Below are 17,884 nucleotides of genomic sequence, written 5' to 3'. Positions count from 1 at the left end.
TACGTTATTCCATATATATGTACACATATGGATATATATAAATACCTTTACACATATGAATTAATATAAATATTTGTACACGTACGGAATTATATAAATACATGTACATATGTATTATATACATATATATTTTTGCGTACATACAAAAGTAAATATATATATATTTCACGCTCGCGCAAAAATGAGCGCAGCTTTGTTTTAAATGTAGATGTTTTTCTTCCACCAATTTTTGTTACATTTTTACATGTAATAACCATTTGTAAATTTTATATTCATTTGTTTATTCGTATTTATTTATTTTTTTTAAAAAAAAGGAAAAAGAAAAAATAGGAGAACAGAAGAGCAAAAAGTAATATAAATATAGAAGAGCTTATGGAAAGCGAAAGAAAAAAATAAATAAAAATAGGAATATAAGTATAAATGTAAGTATAAATGTAAGTATGAATGTAAGTATGAATGTAAGTATGAATATAAATATGAATCTAAATATGAATCTAAATATGAACATAAATATAAATTTATATATGAACATAAATACGAATTTAAATATGAATATAAATAAAAATATAAATAAAAGCGTAAATAAAAGCGTAAATATAAATTAAAATAAAAATATAAATATGAATAAAAATATATATAAAAATATATATATAGATATAAATATTAATAGAAGTAAAAATGTTAAAAACAAAATGTGAAAACTTTTTTTTTTTTTCATTCATATAAGTTTGTACTTGTAATAATAATTTCTAAATTTATGTTTTTTTTATTATTTCAATCATATATGTTTATATAGACAACAAATATATATTTTTTATTTAACGATAGCACTTATAGTTTATTCGTCAGTTAACATTTAAATGTTCTGCTGATTGTAGAAGTGTGCGTGTAGATATATAACTGCATATGTGTATATGTAAGGATATGTTTATCTTTCTATCCTTTTCCTTTATGTATGTATTTAAACATGTATGTATTTAAGCATGTATGTATTTAAGCATGTATGTATTTAAGCATGTATGTATTTAAGCATGTATGTATTTAAGCATGTATGTATTTAAGCATGTATGTATTTAAGCATGTATGTATTTAAGCATGTATATATTTAAGCATGTATGTATTTAAGCATGTATATATATATATATATATATATATATGCATGGGTAGGTGTAATAATGCTGAACGACTACTCTATAAATTAATTTTGTTACATATACTTGCATTTATATAAGTATAAATATATTTCCCTCTTGTTTTTATGTAAATGTGTTTGCATCTAAGTTACATCTATATGTTAGCTTTAATTCGATACAACACCAATTAATTTGAGCTTAGTTAATTTTTGAAGTGTAAATATACATGCATATGTATGTATGTATGAGTATGTATGCATATATATATATATATATATATGTATGCGTATATATGTATGTATTTGTATTTATGTATGTGTGTATAGGTATATACTCATTTCTACTTGTGTACACATATATGCCCATATCGATACGCATAGAGTTTTTCTCAAAATTAGAAGGAATATTAAAACAAATAACAGAAAGATCAAACATACACTATTTAATAAACACGTGATAGGTACGTATGTGCTCCTCATCCATTTGACTATATACGGCGGATTTGTTTGTTTAGAGCAACGATGCAACCTTTATGGTATTTAACGCTACTAAATATTCAAAGTTTATCAGTTAAAATTTAAATTAGTTTATTAAAAATTGGAAACTATCAGCCAAAAAATTAAATATTTAGCAAAGAAGTAGTAACAAAATAGCATCAAATTAATAACGAAGAAGTAGCAAGTTAGCAAATAAATAAAGCAAAAAAATCGGAGGTTGATTATTACGTTCCACAAATAAACGTCCCTATATTATAATTAAGAAAATGAGAAAGACTATGTTGCACCTATTATATTTTCACGTATAATGTTAAATTGTATTTTCTTTATAATTTTTTTTTTTTTTTTTGCCCGAATTGTAAGTAAGCTTTTCTCAAAATTCGAAGCATATAATTACCACAAAAAAAAAATAATAAATAAATAAAAAATAAAAGAAATAAAAAAATTAAACTGAAATAAATAGAATTAAATTAAATAGAAGTAATGTAAATTGAGGTAAACCAAATTGAAGTAAAGTAAATTGAGGTAAATTATATTGAAATAATTTTCATTAAATTATATTCAATCTAGATAAGGTGCAAAATAAGGGATAATACACGAGAAAAATTCTTATTCCTATGAGACTTGCATGCAGGTACAATGGAAAGAGAACATACTACAAGAGCGACAGTCCTATATATTACACAAAGCAAGAGTAACCACAGAAGGGAAGCACATCATCTCTATATTGGGAGATGGAAGCTAAGAGAAAAAATAAGAAAACAGGTAAACGAAGAAATGAATGGTCATAATGTTAGGAAGCTCGTTCTATTAAGTAAAAGGAACACCCCTGTGAAATATAAAAATCGATATATTAAAGTAAAAAAAGCAAATAACGATATATTTAAAAGGGTATATGTAAAGTTAAGAGGCGTTAATAATTGTAGTAGTAATAATAATTGTAGAAGTAATAATAATTGTAGTAATAATAATAATTGTAGTAGTAATAATAATTGTAGTAGTAATAATAATTGTAGTAGTAATAATAATTGTAGTAGTAATAATAATTGTAGTAGTAATAATAATTGTAGTAGTAATAATAATTGTAGAAGTAATAATAATTGTAGAAGTAATAATAATTGTAGTAGTAATAATAATTATAATACCACTTTGAAAGACTATACAAATAGAGCCAAAAAAAAAGAGAAGGCAAGAAAAAGGAGTGAGAAAAATAACTCGAACAGAATTATTTATTTTACATTTAATAATCGTATAGACACGAAGCGACAACAAAATGGTATTATAAAAAAGAATGAAAAAAATGAAAAAGAAAAAAAAAAAGAAAGAAAGAAAAAAAAAAAAAAAAAAAAAAAAAAAATAGCTTTACATGTGATGAACCGCATTATTCCTCTTGATAAAAAAATTATGAACAGGGATAGGAAAAAAAGAAATAACGCAGATTTTGACATTTTTCGTATGAATGAAAAAAAAATTTTCAAAGATGAATACAATTTCAATATAAATAATATGGGTAGCAATAAATTAATATATGATGCTGTTAATTTTGGATGTAACAGCACCATTTTAAGAAAACAAAATAATACTATCAAAAGTTTTAGAAATGTAAATGGATTAATAGACGAAGGGATAATATTTGAAAAAAAATCTTTACTAAAAAAAAAAGCAAATGAATGCTTATGGAGCATGCAGAAATATGATAACTCGTTAAAGAATCATTCATATTGCCTTATTCATGATAGTACTAATGTCAATGATGAGTCTTTCCCTGGTAATACTAATGACAACAATAGTAGTACCCGTAACAACGAGATGAATAATGAAATTATTCCTTATGATGATAATCGGGGCAAAAATAATGGCAGTGACAACAACAAAGGGGATAGAGAAAATGAAGGTGATGGAGGAGATAACAGTAACGATAAAGATGAAGATAAGGAAGATGATGATGATAAAGAAGATAAGGAAGATGATGATGATAAAGAAGATAAGGAAGATGATGATGATAAAGAAGATAAGGAAGATGATGATGATAAAGAAGATGAGGAAGACGATGATGATGAAGAAGATGAGGAAGACGATGATGATGAAGAAGATGAAGAAGACGATGATGAAGAAGACGATGAGGACGAAGAAGTAGACAACGAAGACGACAAAGACGATGGGAGAAAACAAAACATGAAGTGCATAAAACGAAGCAGGAGCTTTAAATCGAACAGCACCATGTATACAAGCGTAAGTAGCGAACTGTCAAATAGTCATTACCGAAAAAGGAAAGTGTCTAAATGTTTGTCTACGTCAAATGACAATGATTCGCTGATGTTTAACCTGTTCGATGACGAGTTAACTTATTTTTACCCCAACAATTCAAATAGTTTTAATTTCACAAGCAGCGATTATGACGAACCTGAAGTGTGCATCGGCAATAACAGCAATGATGTTGGTATTAATAATGTTAACGGGAATAATATTGGCGGAAATAATATTGGCGGAAATAATATTGGCGGAAATAATATTGGCGGAAATAATATTGGCGGAAATAATACTGGCGGAAATAATACTGGAGGAAATAATACTGGCGGAAATAATACTGGCGGAAATAATACTGGCGGCAGTGGTAACAGCAACACTGTTGGTAGTAATAATAATGTTAACAGTAGACACAAAATTGGTCTGCATGGAGTAGCAGAAGGCGATGGAAATGATATTCAGGAGCATGTACATCAAGGTGATACGTCCTACTATTACACAAGAAGAAACAAAAATCAAGGGAACAATGGAGGAGAAAAAATTATTTACAAGGAAAGGGGTATGGGAACGAAGGATAATCGGATGGAGGAGTGTCGAATGAAGGATAGTCAGAAGGAGGAGTGTCAACTAGAGAAGTATCAGTTGCAGCGACGGATAAGGGAGAATCATTGCATAGAAACGAAGCGTGGAACGAAGAGAAACGGAAAATATAACAACCCTTTAGCGTACAGCTCCTCGAGCGACGACATGTGCTCAGATAATTACAGCTCCAGTAGTGCAAAACATTTTTGCATGCATAAGAATAAGATAGATATTTCAAAAAGAAGAAATGACAATATATTTGTATATAAAGAGGAGAACATCCTTTTATTAAAAAAAGCTCATGAAAATAATAATACAAATTATAATGATATCATTTATCATATAAATACAATAATGAATGTAAATAAAAAAATAAAAGTAGTAATTATAGGTGCTGGATTATCAGGATTATCTGCAGCATATATTCTACAAAACCATAATATTGACGTGACGGTATATGAAGCCAGAAATAGAATAGGTGGGAAATTTGTTTTTTCAAAAAATTATGGAAAAAGGTATGTAGGGGAAGTGAACTTATATGTTAATAGAAATAATCCTCTAATAAATTTTTGTATAAAAAAAAATATATACACAAATAATATAAATCGTCATCTTTATAAACATTATATTTATTATAAGGACAAAAGGATCTATATATATGAATTGAGAAATGAATTTTTTAAAGTCATTAGTAAATTAAGAAATTATTATGAACATGTATGCAATTTGAAAACTTTTTCTGATATAAAAAATAAAAAAAAATTGTTATATGCTTCTCTAGGTGAAGTAATAACTGTAATAATACAAAAAATGAAAAAAGAAAAAAATTATAAATATATCTATGTGCAATTATATATATCGTATCTGGAGTCCCATTGCGGTATTAATATCTATTCCTTGTCAATACAGTACATTTTTCATAATATTAATTTTTTAGACATTTTTAAGAATATTTGCTGCACTTTCGAATTGACCAAAATTATAAAAAAATTAAAACAAAATGTAAGGATAGAAAAAAATAAAATTGTTAATAAAATTTATTCGTATAATGATAACATAAAACTTGGCTTTAAAAATCATGTGGACAGTAAGCTCTACGATTACTGCATTGTCGCGGTGCCCCTCGGGGTCTTAAAGGAGAGTGTGCGATATTATGGCAAGGGGGCAAGCAGAGGAACAGGAAACAAGGGAGGGGGAAGAAAGGGTGGAGGAAGCAAAATAGTAGGAAGCAGAGGAGTAGGTAACAAGGGTGACAGGGGAGGCACAAATTTAGAAGGTCAGGGTGAGTTGTCCCTTAAAAATGAGAACAACTATAAGATCATTAATGAGGGGAGTACTTGTAATGATTATGGAACGAACTGCATAACGAATGAGCATGGAAATTTGCTGGTAGTACGACGAGATGATAGAAACAAAGAAGTAGTTGACATAGAGAACAACGAACTGTATAATGTTAGTGACTACATTATTAACAATATAGACTTGACCACAAACGAGTTTAGAAGCAATATGCAAATGAAATGTGAAAGTGCGGGAAATGACTATTCGGGGGTAGAAGACTACAAGAATTGTCCCCTTGGATCGGTACACACGGCCAGTAATGTAGATGCACATGCAGGTGGAACTATAAAAGAAAATGTAAATGCAGTTATAAATAAAAATGAAAACATTAATGAGATGGGGGTAGTGGATCGAGGGGGAGAAGCGAATCAAATGAATACTAATAGCATCTTTCCCCACAAAAACAGCGAAGTGCAGGTAAGGAAGTCTGGCAAGGAGGACGGGCCTCGTACCGAGGGGGGGTACATGAATCGCGTTAAATGCAGTCATCACAATGAAAATATAGTGGATGACAGCAACACATACTTGTATAATAAAAGAGAACCGTTTAAATATGATGAAGAGTACACGGAAAAATCGAATAAGCTATCCCCATTTGACAGAGAAGGTAGGAAGGAAAAGGAGGAACATCAAGAAAAAAATAGCTATAATATCCAAATTAATAGCACATTTGTTCATAAAAAAGAAGCTAAAGATAATAAGTCGACAAAAATGGCCTTTCCAAATAAAGAAAAGACACAAAGAAAGAAACAGATAGAACACATAAAAAAAAGACAAAAGGGAAAGAAAAAAAAATACTCAAGAAAAAATAAAAAAATAAAAAATTTTTTACAAGAACGAAATACTGGATTAATAGAATTCATTCCTAAATTACCTGAATGGAAAGTGAATAGTATTAAAAGATTAAAAGTTTCAAAAAACAATAAAATTGTTATTACTCTTAAGGAAAGAATTATCAATAGCGACCAGAATGTAACTATATTTTTTAACCAGTCCAAGGGTGGAAAGAGAAGGAGCACATGGGGAAGAGATGCATTTGACAGGGACTCAACGGACGGTGCGCTAAAGGCGATAGGTGAAAGAAGCAGTTACCACGATGGTAGAGATTGCAGCTACAGTAACTACAACAACTATTGCAACTCTAACTTCAAATGTCATTGTAACTGCAGGGGGGGCGAGTCCTCGAACGTGCTAGAAACAAATAGAGGTATCGACAGTGCACAGTATAACTTGAAGGACAAAGATGTCCAGAATAAGGAAGCAAACATAGAAGCAGTAGACACAAAGGAGACCGAGTGCGGGAAGAAGCAGGAGCTGGAGGAACTACGACTAGACTCCCATCTTAGCAGCGGAAACGAGCTTCTTATCAATTATTTCACTCATGGAAATATAAATTCAAGTGAAGAACTGCGTTCCAATGCCAACCAGATAAATGGATTGACAAATATGCCCAATGACATTTCGAGCGCAGAGAACATTATTCCGCATATTAAGGAAAACGGGGTGAATGAAGTGAACGATATGAGTAACGTGTGTAACGTGAGTAACGTGAGTAACGTGAGTAACGTGAGTAACGTGAGTAACGTGAGTAACGTGAGTAACGTGAGTAACGTGAATAACGTAAGCAACGTAAGCAACGTAAGCAACATGAATGGGGTTAACGATATCAGAGGAAGTAACAGGTTCTCGTTAGCTTATGAGAAGGAGAGTACAGTGATAAAGTGCTTAAAGAAAGGGCGTTTAATAGACAGTGGAAAACACTATATATCATATACCAACGAAAGAGAGATAAAAAAGTACAGTCACATGACAATTTATAGCACGCATCCAGTTATAGCGCTCTTTTTAAGAAAGAAATATAGTAAAGCAATAATTCGAATGAAACGAAAGAGAGTAATAAATGATTGTAGATATTTTTTAAAAAGTATATTACCACATGTGAAAATAGAAAAGATAATTTTTTATGATTGGATGAATAACAAATTTTCTAGAGGAGTAAACTCCTTTTTAGGGAAAAATGGTTTAATAATAGATAAAGATATTTTGTCATTTCCAGTGAGTAATAGATTATTATTTGCAGGAGAGCATACACATAATAGTGATTGTAATTCTTTGGTCAGTGCCTTTCTGAGTGGCAAGAGGGAGGCATATAGAATAATTGAAAAAATTAATAAAGTAGTGTACATGAACAAGTTGACAAAGTGTTTTTACAACAGAGATGAAGTGACAGTAGGCACACCATTGATGCCCGATTGGGGAGAGGAAGGATTAGGTGCTTCATCAGGAGTGGAAGGAGCAACAGCAGTGGCGGTAGGAGCATATTCAGGAGCGACTAGCACACTAGAAATTCCAAACGGTAGAGGATACATAAAACATTGCAAAGAAATAGTAATAAAAAACATTGAAACTGATTTTTTCGTATATATATATGATGATGAAGTAATTGGATTAAATAAAAATGAATATGAAACTTGGTTTGATAATGTAAGATGTATATTTTGTAATCAGACTCAAACGATAAGCAAATATTTTATAGGTATTATAAAGTTGAAACATAGAAATGGGAAATATTTAAAATATACTTGTCATAAAGATTGTTTGTATTTCAATAATTACACATATAATCATACATATGGTAATAGATATTTCAATTTAACAATTTTGTTTAATCATTTATTTCATAAAAAATGTTCAGTCTGTTTACTAAATTTTCCATCATTAAAATGTAGTATTTACAATTGTAATAATTTTATTCATTTAAATTGTGCATATAGTTATTTATCATGGCCTAATTTCTGCAAGACAAGTAGACATGAAATACTCTACTGTTACAAACATCAATATATGCATGGTCTTTACCACAATTATTATGAAGAACATTGTGTTCGAAGAAGGAGGAAATGTTGTATCACTGGAGGGTTGTGCCACAAGGAAAAATGCACAACGAGGAGAAACCAGAGAAAAAGGAGAAGAAATAAAGTAAATATGAAAAAGAGTAATCAAATTGGTGATAGTAGCTCGTGTAATGGTAGTACTAACAGTGGTAGCCATAATGGAAGTAGTACTAACAGTGGTAGTTACAACGGTAGTGCTATTGACAGTGGTGGAAGCCATAACACTGGTATTAATGATAACTATGATGATAACTATAATGATAATTGTGTCAAACGAAACAACGAAATTAATGACGATTGCAATATCGAGGGAAGTCACAACGTTATCGGTATGATTAGTAAGAGCAGAGACCACCAAGTTATGCATTCTAATATACACAGGAAAAAAGTGTACACTATTTTGGACCACAACACAGAGAAAGAGTACAATCAGTCGAAGGAGGATTCCTACATTTGTAAAAACAAACGCTGCCGAAGAGCTCTCAGGTATAAGAACATTCATTATGCTTATAATGTCCAAAGCGATGAATACCCAGGTAACTTTATTAACCCTAGAAGAAAAAGCCATAACAAACATAGTAGTACGAAGAGACCATTTATAGATCATCTGAGTGACAATGTGCATTCGAATATTAGCAAGTTTTTATCCTATTACCAAAACAAACATAATAGTAATTCATATATGGACTTGTCAACTATTCTAAAAAATGTTAATTATATAAATGACAACCTGTTCAGATATATGATCAAAAAATATAGAAGGATGTTTCCTCAGCATTGTTGTAACCATAATATACTATGCAGTAGTAGTTACAATTGTTATTATAATATTAACGAAGAGAAAAAGAAGTTTATAGATAGAAGTTTGCTAGGCTTGAAATATTTAAATAAAAATATTTGCGCTCTAGAGCAAGAAAGATGTACACATGTCGACATCAGCAATGATGGTGGTGTGTATAGTGAGCATGATGAGTATGGTATGCATAATGCCTATAGTATGCATGATGTGTATGGCACGCATGGTAAGTATGGTGCACATGGTAAGTATAGTGCACATGGTGAGTATAGTGCACATGGTGAGTATAGTGCACATGGTGAGTATAGTACACATGGTGATTATAGTACACATGATGAGCGTTGTAATCGTGGTTATCGTGATAAACTTGTAGAGGGAAATTACGAGGATTTAGAAAATGGCATTAATAATAAGAACAATGAAAGCAGTTACAGGAACAATATTAGGAAGAACGGGATGCATATGAATAATGCCCACTTGAATGATAATGTTATTGGCAATAACATTGACGATCATATTGATGATCATATTGACGATCATATTGATGATCATATTGACGATAATGTTGACGATAATGTTGACGATAATATTGTCCATAGTATTGGTCATAGTATTAAAGATAACAGTGAGAATAACAGTAATAGTAATGGTGATAACATTGATCAGAATGACAGTAGTAATGTTATACCATATACGTTTACTTATCAACAGCAAACCCCACCGAGTCATCTCAGCAGTCTGCATACCACTCTGTTTACGAAGGAACATATTGAATTTTTGAAAAATATGCAAAAGAATAGTAAAAGGAATATGACGGCAAGGACCAGCAGGCATAATTACATCTTCTGCAGAAGCGGTGAAGATGTACACGTATGCACAAGTGATAACTGTAGAAATAGCAATTACAATCGTAGCATTAACATGCACAATAGAAGTAACAGGTATAGTGATAACATTGGCAAGAATGGATGCTACGACGGTAGGAATGGCCACCTGAGAAGAGAAGGGGGAAATTATGACGATAATTACAACAGTGAATATAATAATATTAATAATAATAGTATTAATAATAATAGTATTAATAATAATAGTATTAATAATAATAGTATTAATAATAATAATATTAATAATAATAATATTAATAATAATAATAGTATTAATAATAATAATATTAATAATAATAATAGTATTAATAATAATAATATTAATAATAATAATAATAATAATAATAATAATAATAATAATAATAATAATAATAATAATAATAATAATAATAATATTAATAATAATAATAATAATAATAATAATAATAATAACAATAATAATAATAATAACAATAATAATAATAATAATAATAATAATAATAATAATAATAATAATAATAATAATAATAACAGTAACAATTCAAATAACGAGAACCCCTTTTTGCAGTCCGCAAATGTTGGAGCATTAAATAGTAAGATGCAGCAAGCTAAAGAAGCATACTATAGTAATGAAACAAGGGATAAGGATGAACGTAAATCTAATAGCTGTCAATTGCATGGGAAACAGAAAAACAACTACATGGGTGAAGAGAATAACCATGTTCTAGTAGAAAACAGTTATATACCCCCAAAGGACATAAAAAAAACGAACAAGTCGATGAATCAACTCGATAAGATGCTCTCAGCATATAATGCAAATAACAGTTTAGTGTACCGTTTAATTTATAATTATTATAAAGAAATAAATAAAACGAAACAAGAGTCAATGCATTCCTATTTTCACCCCTCTGATGAAAATAAGCAAAGTAATGAAATTCATGCTGAAAGCAGTAGCATCCACCAACCTAGTAAGCACCCATATGATGATCACGTTATGAAGCATAAAAACGCGATCACTACTGCAGAACAGGGAAGCATGTACGAAAGTAAGCGCGATAAGTATTATATGCACGAACACAACGATAGCGGTAGAGGGACCTACACCAAAAGCAGTCGAAAAAGTAGTACGCCTAATAATATCAATACTCGTGGTAGAAAAGTGAAGGATATGCCCTCCACGTATGACAGAAGGGAAAACAGAGTAGATAACATAATGGCCGATCGAACGAACGACCGAGTGAACGACCGAGTGAACGACCGAGTGAACGACCGAGTGAATGACCAAGTGAATGATCGAGTGAATGATGACGTACATCATTTGAACAAATTCCTTTTCAAGGCTGTAAACCATAACAACTTAAATAAAAACAAAAACAAGCCTTGCAGCAATTATGCGCACATACAAAATGAAACGAAATTAGGGTTAGAAATTTTGAATCCTCCTCCTCTTCATTCAAGTGGCGAATCCAATAAGAGTAAGACTTATGTACTGAGTAATAATACAAAAAGCAGCGATAACGTAAACAAACACGTTAGTGCGAACATAACCAATATTGGTGGAAAAGGCAGCGATATAGTTAGTGATGTAGTTAGCGGTGCAGTTAGTGGTCACAGTAGCAGTAGAGCTGCCAAGGATCCGAAGGACAGTGCTCTTTTAAATCCGTTCGATTTGAAAAACAATAAAGGAGGAGTGGACCATAACAAATTAGAGTTACTGTACAAATTATATCTGGAACACATATATATAAATAATAAAAGTAAAAAAAAAAATATGAACATGCAAAAGGAAAATAATGAAAAATTATTTCGAAACAAGTTGTTAGAGAATTACTACCAAATACTGAATGGTAATTTGAACTCGCAGAATTTTAATAAAAATTATATAATGACAAATGAGCAGTTAGGAGCAGACAAAAATGTCAAGAATGATGTTAAAAGGAAAGGAAAAAAACAAGATTCCTTTTATTTGTCCAAGAAGAAGGAATATACTAATAACACGATTCCAGAGGAGGAGGGAGAAGCCCGCGACGAGAAAGAAACAAGCATATCGAATATGTCAAACGTGTCGAATGAAGAAGAAGACAGTGCGAACATTTTTAAAACATCCTCAAAGTTAGAAGATAATGTGTACAATAGAAGTGAACCATTTACTACTCATATACCTCTTACATCCCTCACACACTGTATGGACTCATTCGGAGTGAGCAGCAAAAGTAAGGGGAGCAAGTATCGTAGTGTAGATAACGATGATCAGCGCTTTGTTTATGAACAATTTGATGGCGAGGTAAATAAGTCAACTACAGATTTTTTAAATTTAGAAAATAACGAAATGAGTTTAGAGGAAAGTAATAATGAAACAATGTATAGGAGCACCAAAGAGATGAACGATTTAAAAAAGCGCTTACTTTATCATAAACGAAATCATAATAGGAAAAATGAAAAGGATCATCCGAATACTGCACCCAAAGCAGAAGCAATGAAGACACAACATGAAAAGAACGTAATGGAGAATATATATATGGTGGATGAAAGCATAGCAGAAGAAGAAGGAGAAGGAAAGGGAGGACAAGAACAGAAGCAACAGAAGCAGAAACAGAAACAAAAGCAACAACAACATAATGATGAGCTTCTTTTCGAAAAAGAAAAAAAGAAAAAAAAAAAAAAAGAAAAAAGGAGCAAACAGCAGAGGAAATGTATCATTTCAAAACACAAATGATGTATGATCAACTGAAAAATACTGATTCTTATAAAATTTTTAAAGACTTAGATGTCAAAAATAAAGAGCATATGATATCCCTTCTTTTGAATATGAAAAATGAAGCTTCAGTTGAACTTAGAAACGACAAAGGGGCAAGGAATGATATAAAGAATAATGAGCAGTTGAACAATCAAAGTAGAAGTGTTAGTTACCAAAAGAGTTATACTGATGAATATGTAAGCGATTTACCGAACGAAGGTGAAAGGGATCATTTCAAGGGGGACTACACTAGAAACGATGGTACTGTGATTGCTCCGGTTGCTCCAGTTGCTTCGGTTCCTTCTGCTTCTGTTTCATCCTTTGCTTCACCTGTGGAGGTTGGTCATAGCAGTAGTAGGGATGGGAAGACTGAGAACAGGAGGAATGTCTTATCATCTCATGTAAACAACGAAATCAAAGTCAGAAAAGGTCTAACAGATTCTAACTCAGTTGATTCAAAGTATAACCTAAGAAAAAAACATAAACATGTTAATTATGTTGTTATTGGAGGGGAACAAGGAGAGCAAAAGAAAAATGACAAACAAAACGAAGAACAAAATGAAGATCAAAGCGCAGGTCAGAACGTAGATATACAATTACCACTAAAAATACAAGAAGCAATAGGTTTCTCTCGTACAAATAATGTTAAAATAAGTGACAATATTATAAGCAATAATTTGAGCTCAACACGAGGGGGAAGATGTAGCGTTGGTAGTCATAGTAATACTGTCGGCAGTGATAGTACCATCGGTAGTAGTAGCAGTACTATAGGCAGTAGTAGTGGCATTAGTTCGAATGGGAATAATAAACACCCAGTCGGAACTAAGAAACAGCAATTCGAACAGTCGTCTCAAATTTGTAACGAAATGAAAAATGAAGAAGTAAAGAAGAAGAAAAAAAAAACAAAGGAAGTGGAGGAGAAAAAAAAAAAAAAAAAAAAAAAAAAAAGAAATTATTTGAACAAAACAAATGGTTTAGTCAAACCAAATATGAAGCTTCTAACAAGTGCGCTTCTAATGCATAATGAAAAAAAGAATGAGGAAAAAAACATGACAATTCTTCCACCACATACATATGAATATCTAACGCATGTGGATTTTAAAGAACGAAATGATGACTGTTATTATAAGAATAAATATACCAACAACCAAGATAAAAATGATGCTGACCATTTCGATGATTCACTGTCTAATAAAATTAAAACAGATAGAAGTAACAACGATTCAGAACAGAATATTGTGTTTAGTGAGAGTAGACCAATGGACGAATATAAAAGAGGAAAGGAGGAGCTAAAAAAATATATGCTTCTTCATAGTGATTTACCTTCTGTTGGTCATAATACTTACGGAAATGGAAATGGAATTCATGGAAGCGATAACAACATAGTGATGTCAAGTATTAGGAACCGTACTACAGCACTGAGAGACGCACTAAAAAAGAATGCCCAAAGTAGAGTGAGCGAAAGTCAGAATGAAATGAACGAATATAAGAGCAATGTGGACGATATGTATAGCAGAGTGGGCGATGTGCACAGCAGAGTAAACGAAAGTCAAAGTAAGATGAAGGAAAATGCACTCGGTGAAAATTATTATGAACATGTTAATGTAAATAAGAAGAAAAATAATTTTGAAAAGATCATAGAACTGCTACATGCAAATAAAGATATGCTGACAGGGAAATATTTAAATGATATGAAAAATAATAAAAATACTGAATACTGTAATAATGTAAATATAGAAAAAATTATGGAAGAGGTTGTATTGCTTGCAGATGAACAGTTGTCAAAGGATCAAACTACAAATGATGTAATAAAGAGAAAAAATAGTAATAATAAAAAAAAACAAAGCAGTCATAATAATTTTGATCCTTTAAAAAATTTCCCTTATGATGAGAAAGCTATAAAAAAGAGTGTTAACATTACTGGAATAATGCCAATGGATAGTAACAGTGACAAAAGGAATAATAACATGCTTGATCAAGTTGACAAGAATGTAGAGAGAGGAACGAGTAATGGAAACGGGATTTGCAGCAGCATGGATGATGAATACTTGGTTGACAGCAGAAATGGAAAAACAGATACCAGAATAGATGATGACAAAGGTGTAGTCACACATACTAGTTGCAGTAGTAGTAGTAGACGTAATGCCATCATGCCTAACAATAACAGTGATAACGATAGTATGAAAAGGAAAGTTTTTTATGGTAACTGTTATAGCCAACACGATGAACACAGTGAGAAATATCAGAATACGAAAAATAAGAATAACACTGGCAATGATAATAATAATATTAGCAGCATCAACAATAATATTAGCAGCGTCAACAATAATATTAGCAGCATTAACAATAACAGTAGCAGCATTAACAATAACAGTAGCAGCATTAACAATAACAGTAGCAGCATCAACAATAACAGTAGCAGCATCAACAATAACAGTTGCAGTGGTAATACCGAGGTGTTACTACCGAACGACGGTGATATCGTCAATAAATATAAGGGCTATAACTTAAGTTCACTAGATGATATACAGAGTAAGTATGAAGTAGATCTAAATAGTAGCTTAATTGGAAAGCAAGCTACATACAGTATAATTAAATACAATTTAACAAAAAATAACCTTATTAATAACGTTTTAAGTGATATGAAATCTAACCTATCACAAAATAATTTGATGAAAAACATGAATAACTGTAGCTACCCAAGTGCATCCGATGAGACAGAGAATCTCCCACTTTATCAAAGAAAGAGGAGAAAGCTTTAGGTGAGCAGTTAAAAAAAAAAAAAACAAGCACATACTCATGTACATTCGTAACATGCACATTTAACATACATACTTTAACATACGTACTTAACATATTTGTATGTAAAATCGGCGTGAATTCATTTAAAGGCGATTTTTTCTGTTCACGTGCCTTTATTTACATCTTAAAATATAATTTAATTTTTATTCCTCTATTTCATGTAAAAATATGTGGGATATATATATATATATATGTATATTCATTTTTTATTTGTACTGTAGTAAGACACACTTAACTAAAATATTTCAGTTATGTATAATATTATATACTTGCCCTTTAATTTTTTTTTTACCCAACACAGGCTTATGCACCGCATCAGAACGTATATTCGTTTTCACATACATACATGCACATGTGCATATATATATACATATACTTACCTATACATATATGCATACGTGTATACATTTTTATAAGCATTTTCTATTTCTATGTTATTGTTTTATTCTTTTAAAAAGCTATTTTAGTAAATCTTTTAATAGATATCTTTCAAGATTCCTTTTGTTCCTAAATTTTATTTGCATATATTTTTATGTTCCAAGTTCTCTTTAATATAACGGGAAAATAAGAAAAAATTGTTATATATGCACGTGTTATGTAAGTATACATACACATAATATATATATTAATGCATAAATACATATGTACACATATTTGTAGCCACAGCTACACCATTTGTTTCCTCTTTACACGTTTCTTCTATTATTAATATAATTATGTTTTCTCCTTACAACTCAGATGTAGTAATTAACTCATTGTTATAATTTTATCATGTGTTTTTAAAAAAAATATAACATAATACTGTACTCAAAATATACAAAGTAGCAAAATTTAAGTTTCATCTATTTTGTTCTTTTTGCCGTTATTCATAAAATGAAAAAAAAAAAAAAAAAAAAAAAAAACTCTGTAAATAAGTATATGCAACCTTATTCTTATTTTTGCTTAACGAATAATAGTTATATTACAAATTTTTTAACCAAAAAAAAAAAAAAAAAAAATATATATATATATATATTACATACATATAATATATATACGTTTCTTAAAATATAGGAAAAACAGTAGCCCTCATTTGAATATAATTTATGTACACATTATTCCTTATTGTAAGGGGTCAGTTAATCAGTAAGAACAAAAGAATATGAGTTCTTTACCTATGTTCATTTCTCAATACTAAGAAAAACTGTGTGCTCAAAAGATGTTTGTTAAATTGGTATTATTAATTGTTCATTTTAAAAAATCAAAAGGTAAAAACAATAGAGATAACACAAAATATTGAAAAATGATGGCATAAATGGAGGGAGCAAATAAAGGATTAAAAAAATATATATATATATATATATAAATATATTACGCTCTAAAAATGAGAAACCAAAATGTACAAAATAGAAAAAATAAAAAGATCATAGATTAAAAAAAAAAAATTGCAAAAATTGGAAAAATAGTAACGCGCCAACAAATATATTAAATTTGCAACAGTCATTTTTTAAATTATAATAAATTTTTTTTTAAAAATTGAATTGCAGTGTTCTTTAATTTATTTTAAAAAAAAAGAAAAAAAGAAAAAAAGGAAAAGGAAAAAATAGTATATAGAATAATATAAAACTAGTTATATAGATATATATGTAGATATATTAATAGGCATATAAATAAATAGGAATATAAATAAATAGGAATATAAATAAATAGGAATATAAATAAATAGGAATATAAATAAATAGGAATATAAATAAATAGGAATATAAATAAATAGGAATATAAATAAATAGGAATATAAATAAATAGGAATATATATAAATATAGTAATATATAAAAATAGGCATGTAAATATATGTATATAAATAAATAGGTGTACAAATAGATAAATAAAAAGGTATATAAATAGATAAATAATAAATAGATATGTAGATAAATATATATGTATATGTATGTATGTAAATTTTCATGTACATTTATTATATTTAAACATGTATGTAAATAAATATATAAACT

The 17,884-nt window shown here is 29.9% G+C and overlaps 1 protein-coding gene across 1 annotated transcript; it reads left to right on the top strand.

Annotated features, from left to right (window-relative positions):
• Nucleotides 1-2,269: 2,269 nt before the first annotated feature.
• MKS88_000555 (uncharacterized protein) lies at nucleotides 2,270-15,852 on the top strand (the record flags this gene model as incomplete). Its single annotated transcript, XM_067216688.1, has 2 exons — nucleotides 2,270-13,046; nucleotides 13,121-15,852. The coding sequence occupies 2 exons, from the start codon at nucleotides 2,270-2,272 to the stop codon at nucleotides 15,850-15,852; spliced, it is 13,509 nt and encodes a 4,502-aa protein (XP_067075790.1).
• Between the last annotated feature and the right edge of the window lie 2,032 nt (nucleotides 15,853-17,884).

This window comes from Plasmodium brasilianum, chromosome 1 (assembly GCF_023973825.1).
Source record: "Plasmodium brasilianum strain Bolivian I chromosome 1, whole genome shotgun sequence".
NCBI classification, from domain to species: Eukaryota; Apicomplexa; class Aconoidasida; order Haemosporida; family Plasmodiidae; genus Plasmodium; species Plasmodium brasilianum.
Note: the sequence above shows the minus strand (reverse complement) of the source record. Positions and strands in the feature narration are given on the sequence as shown.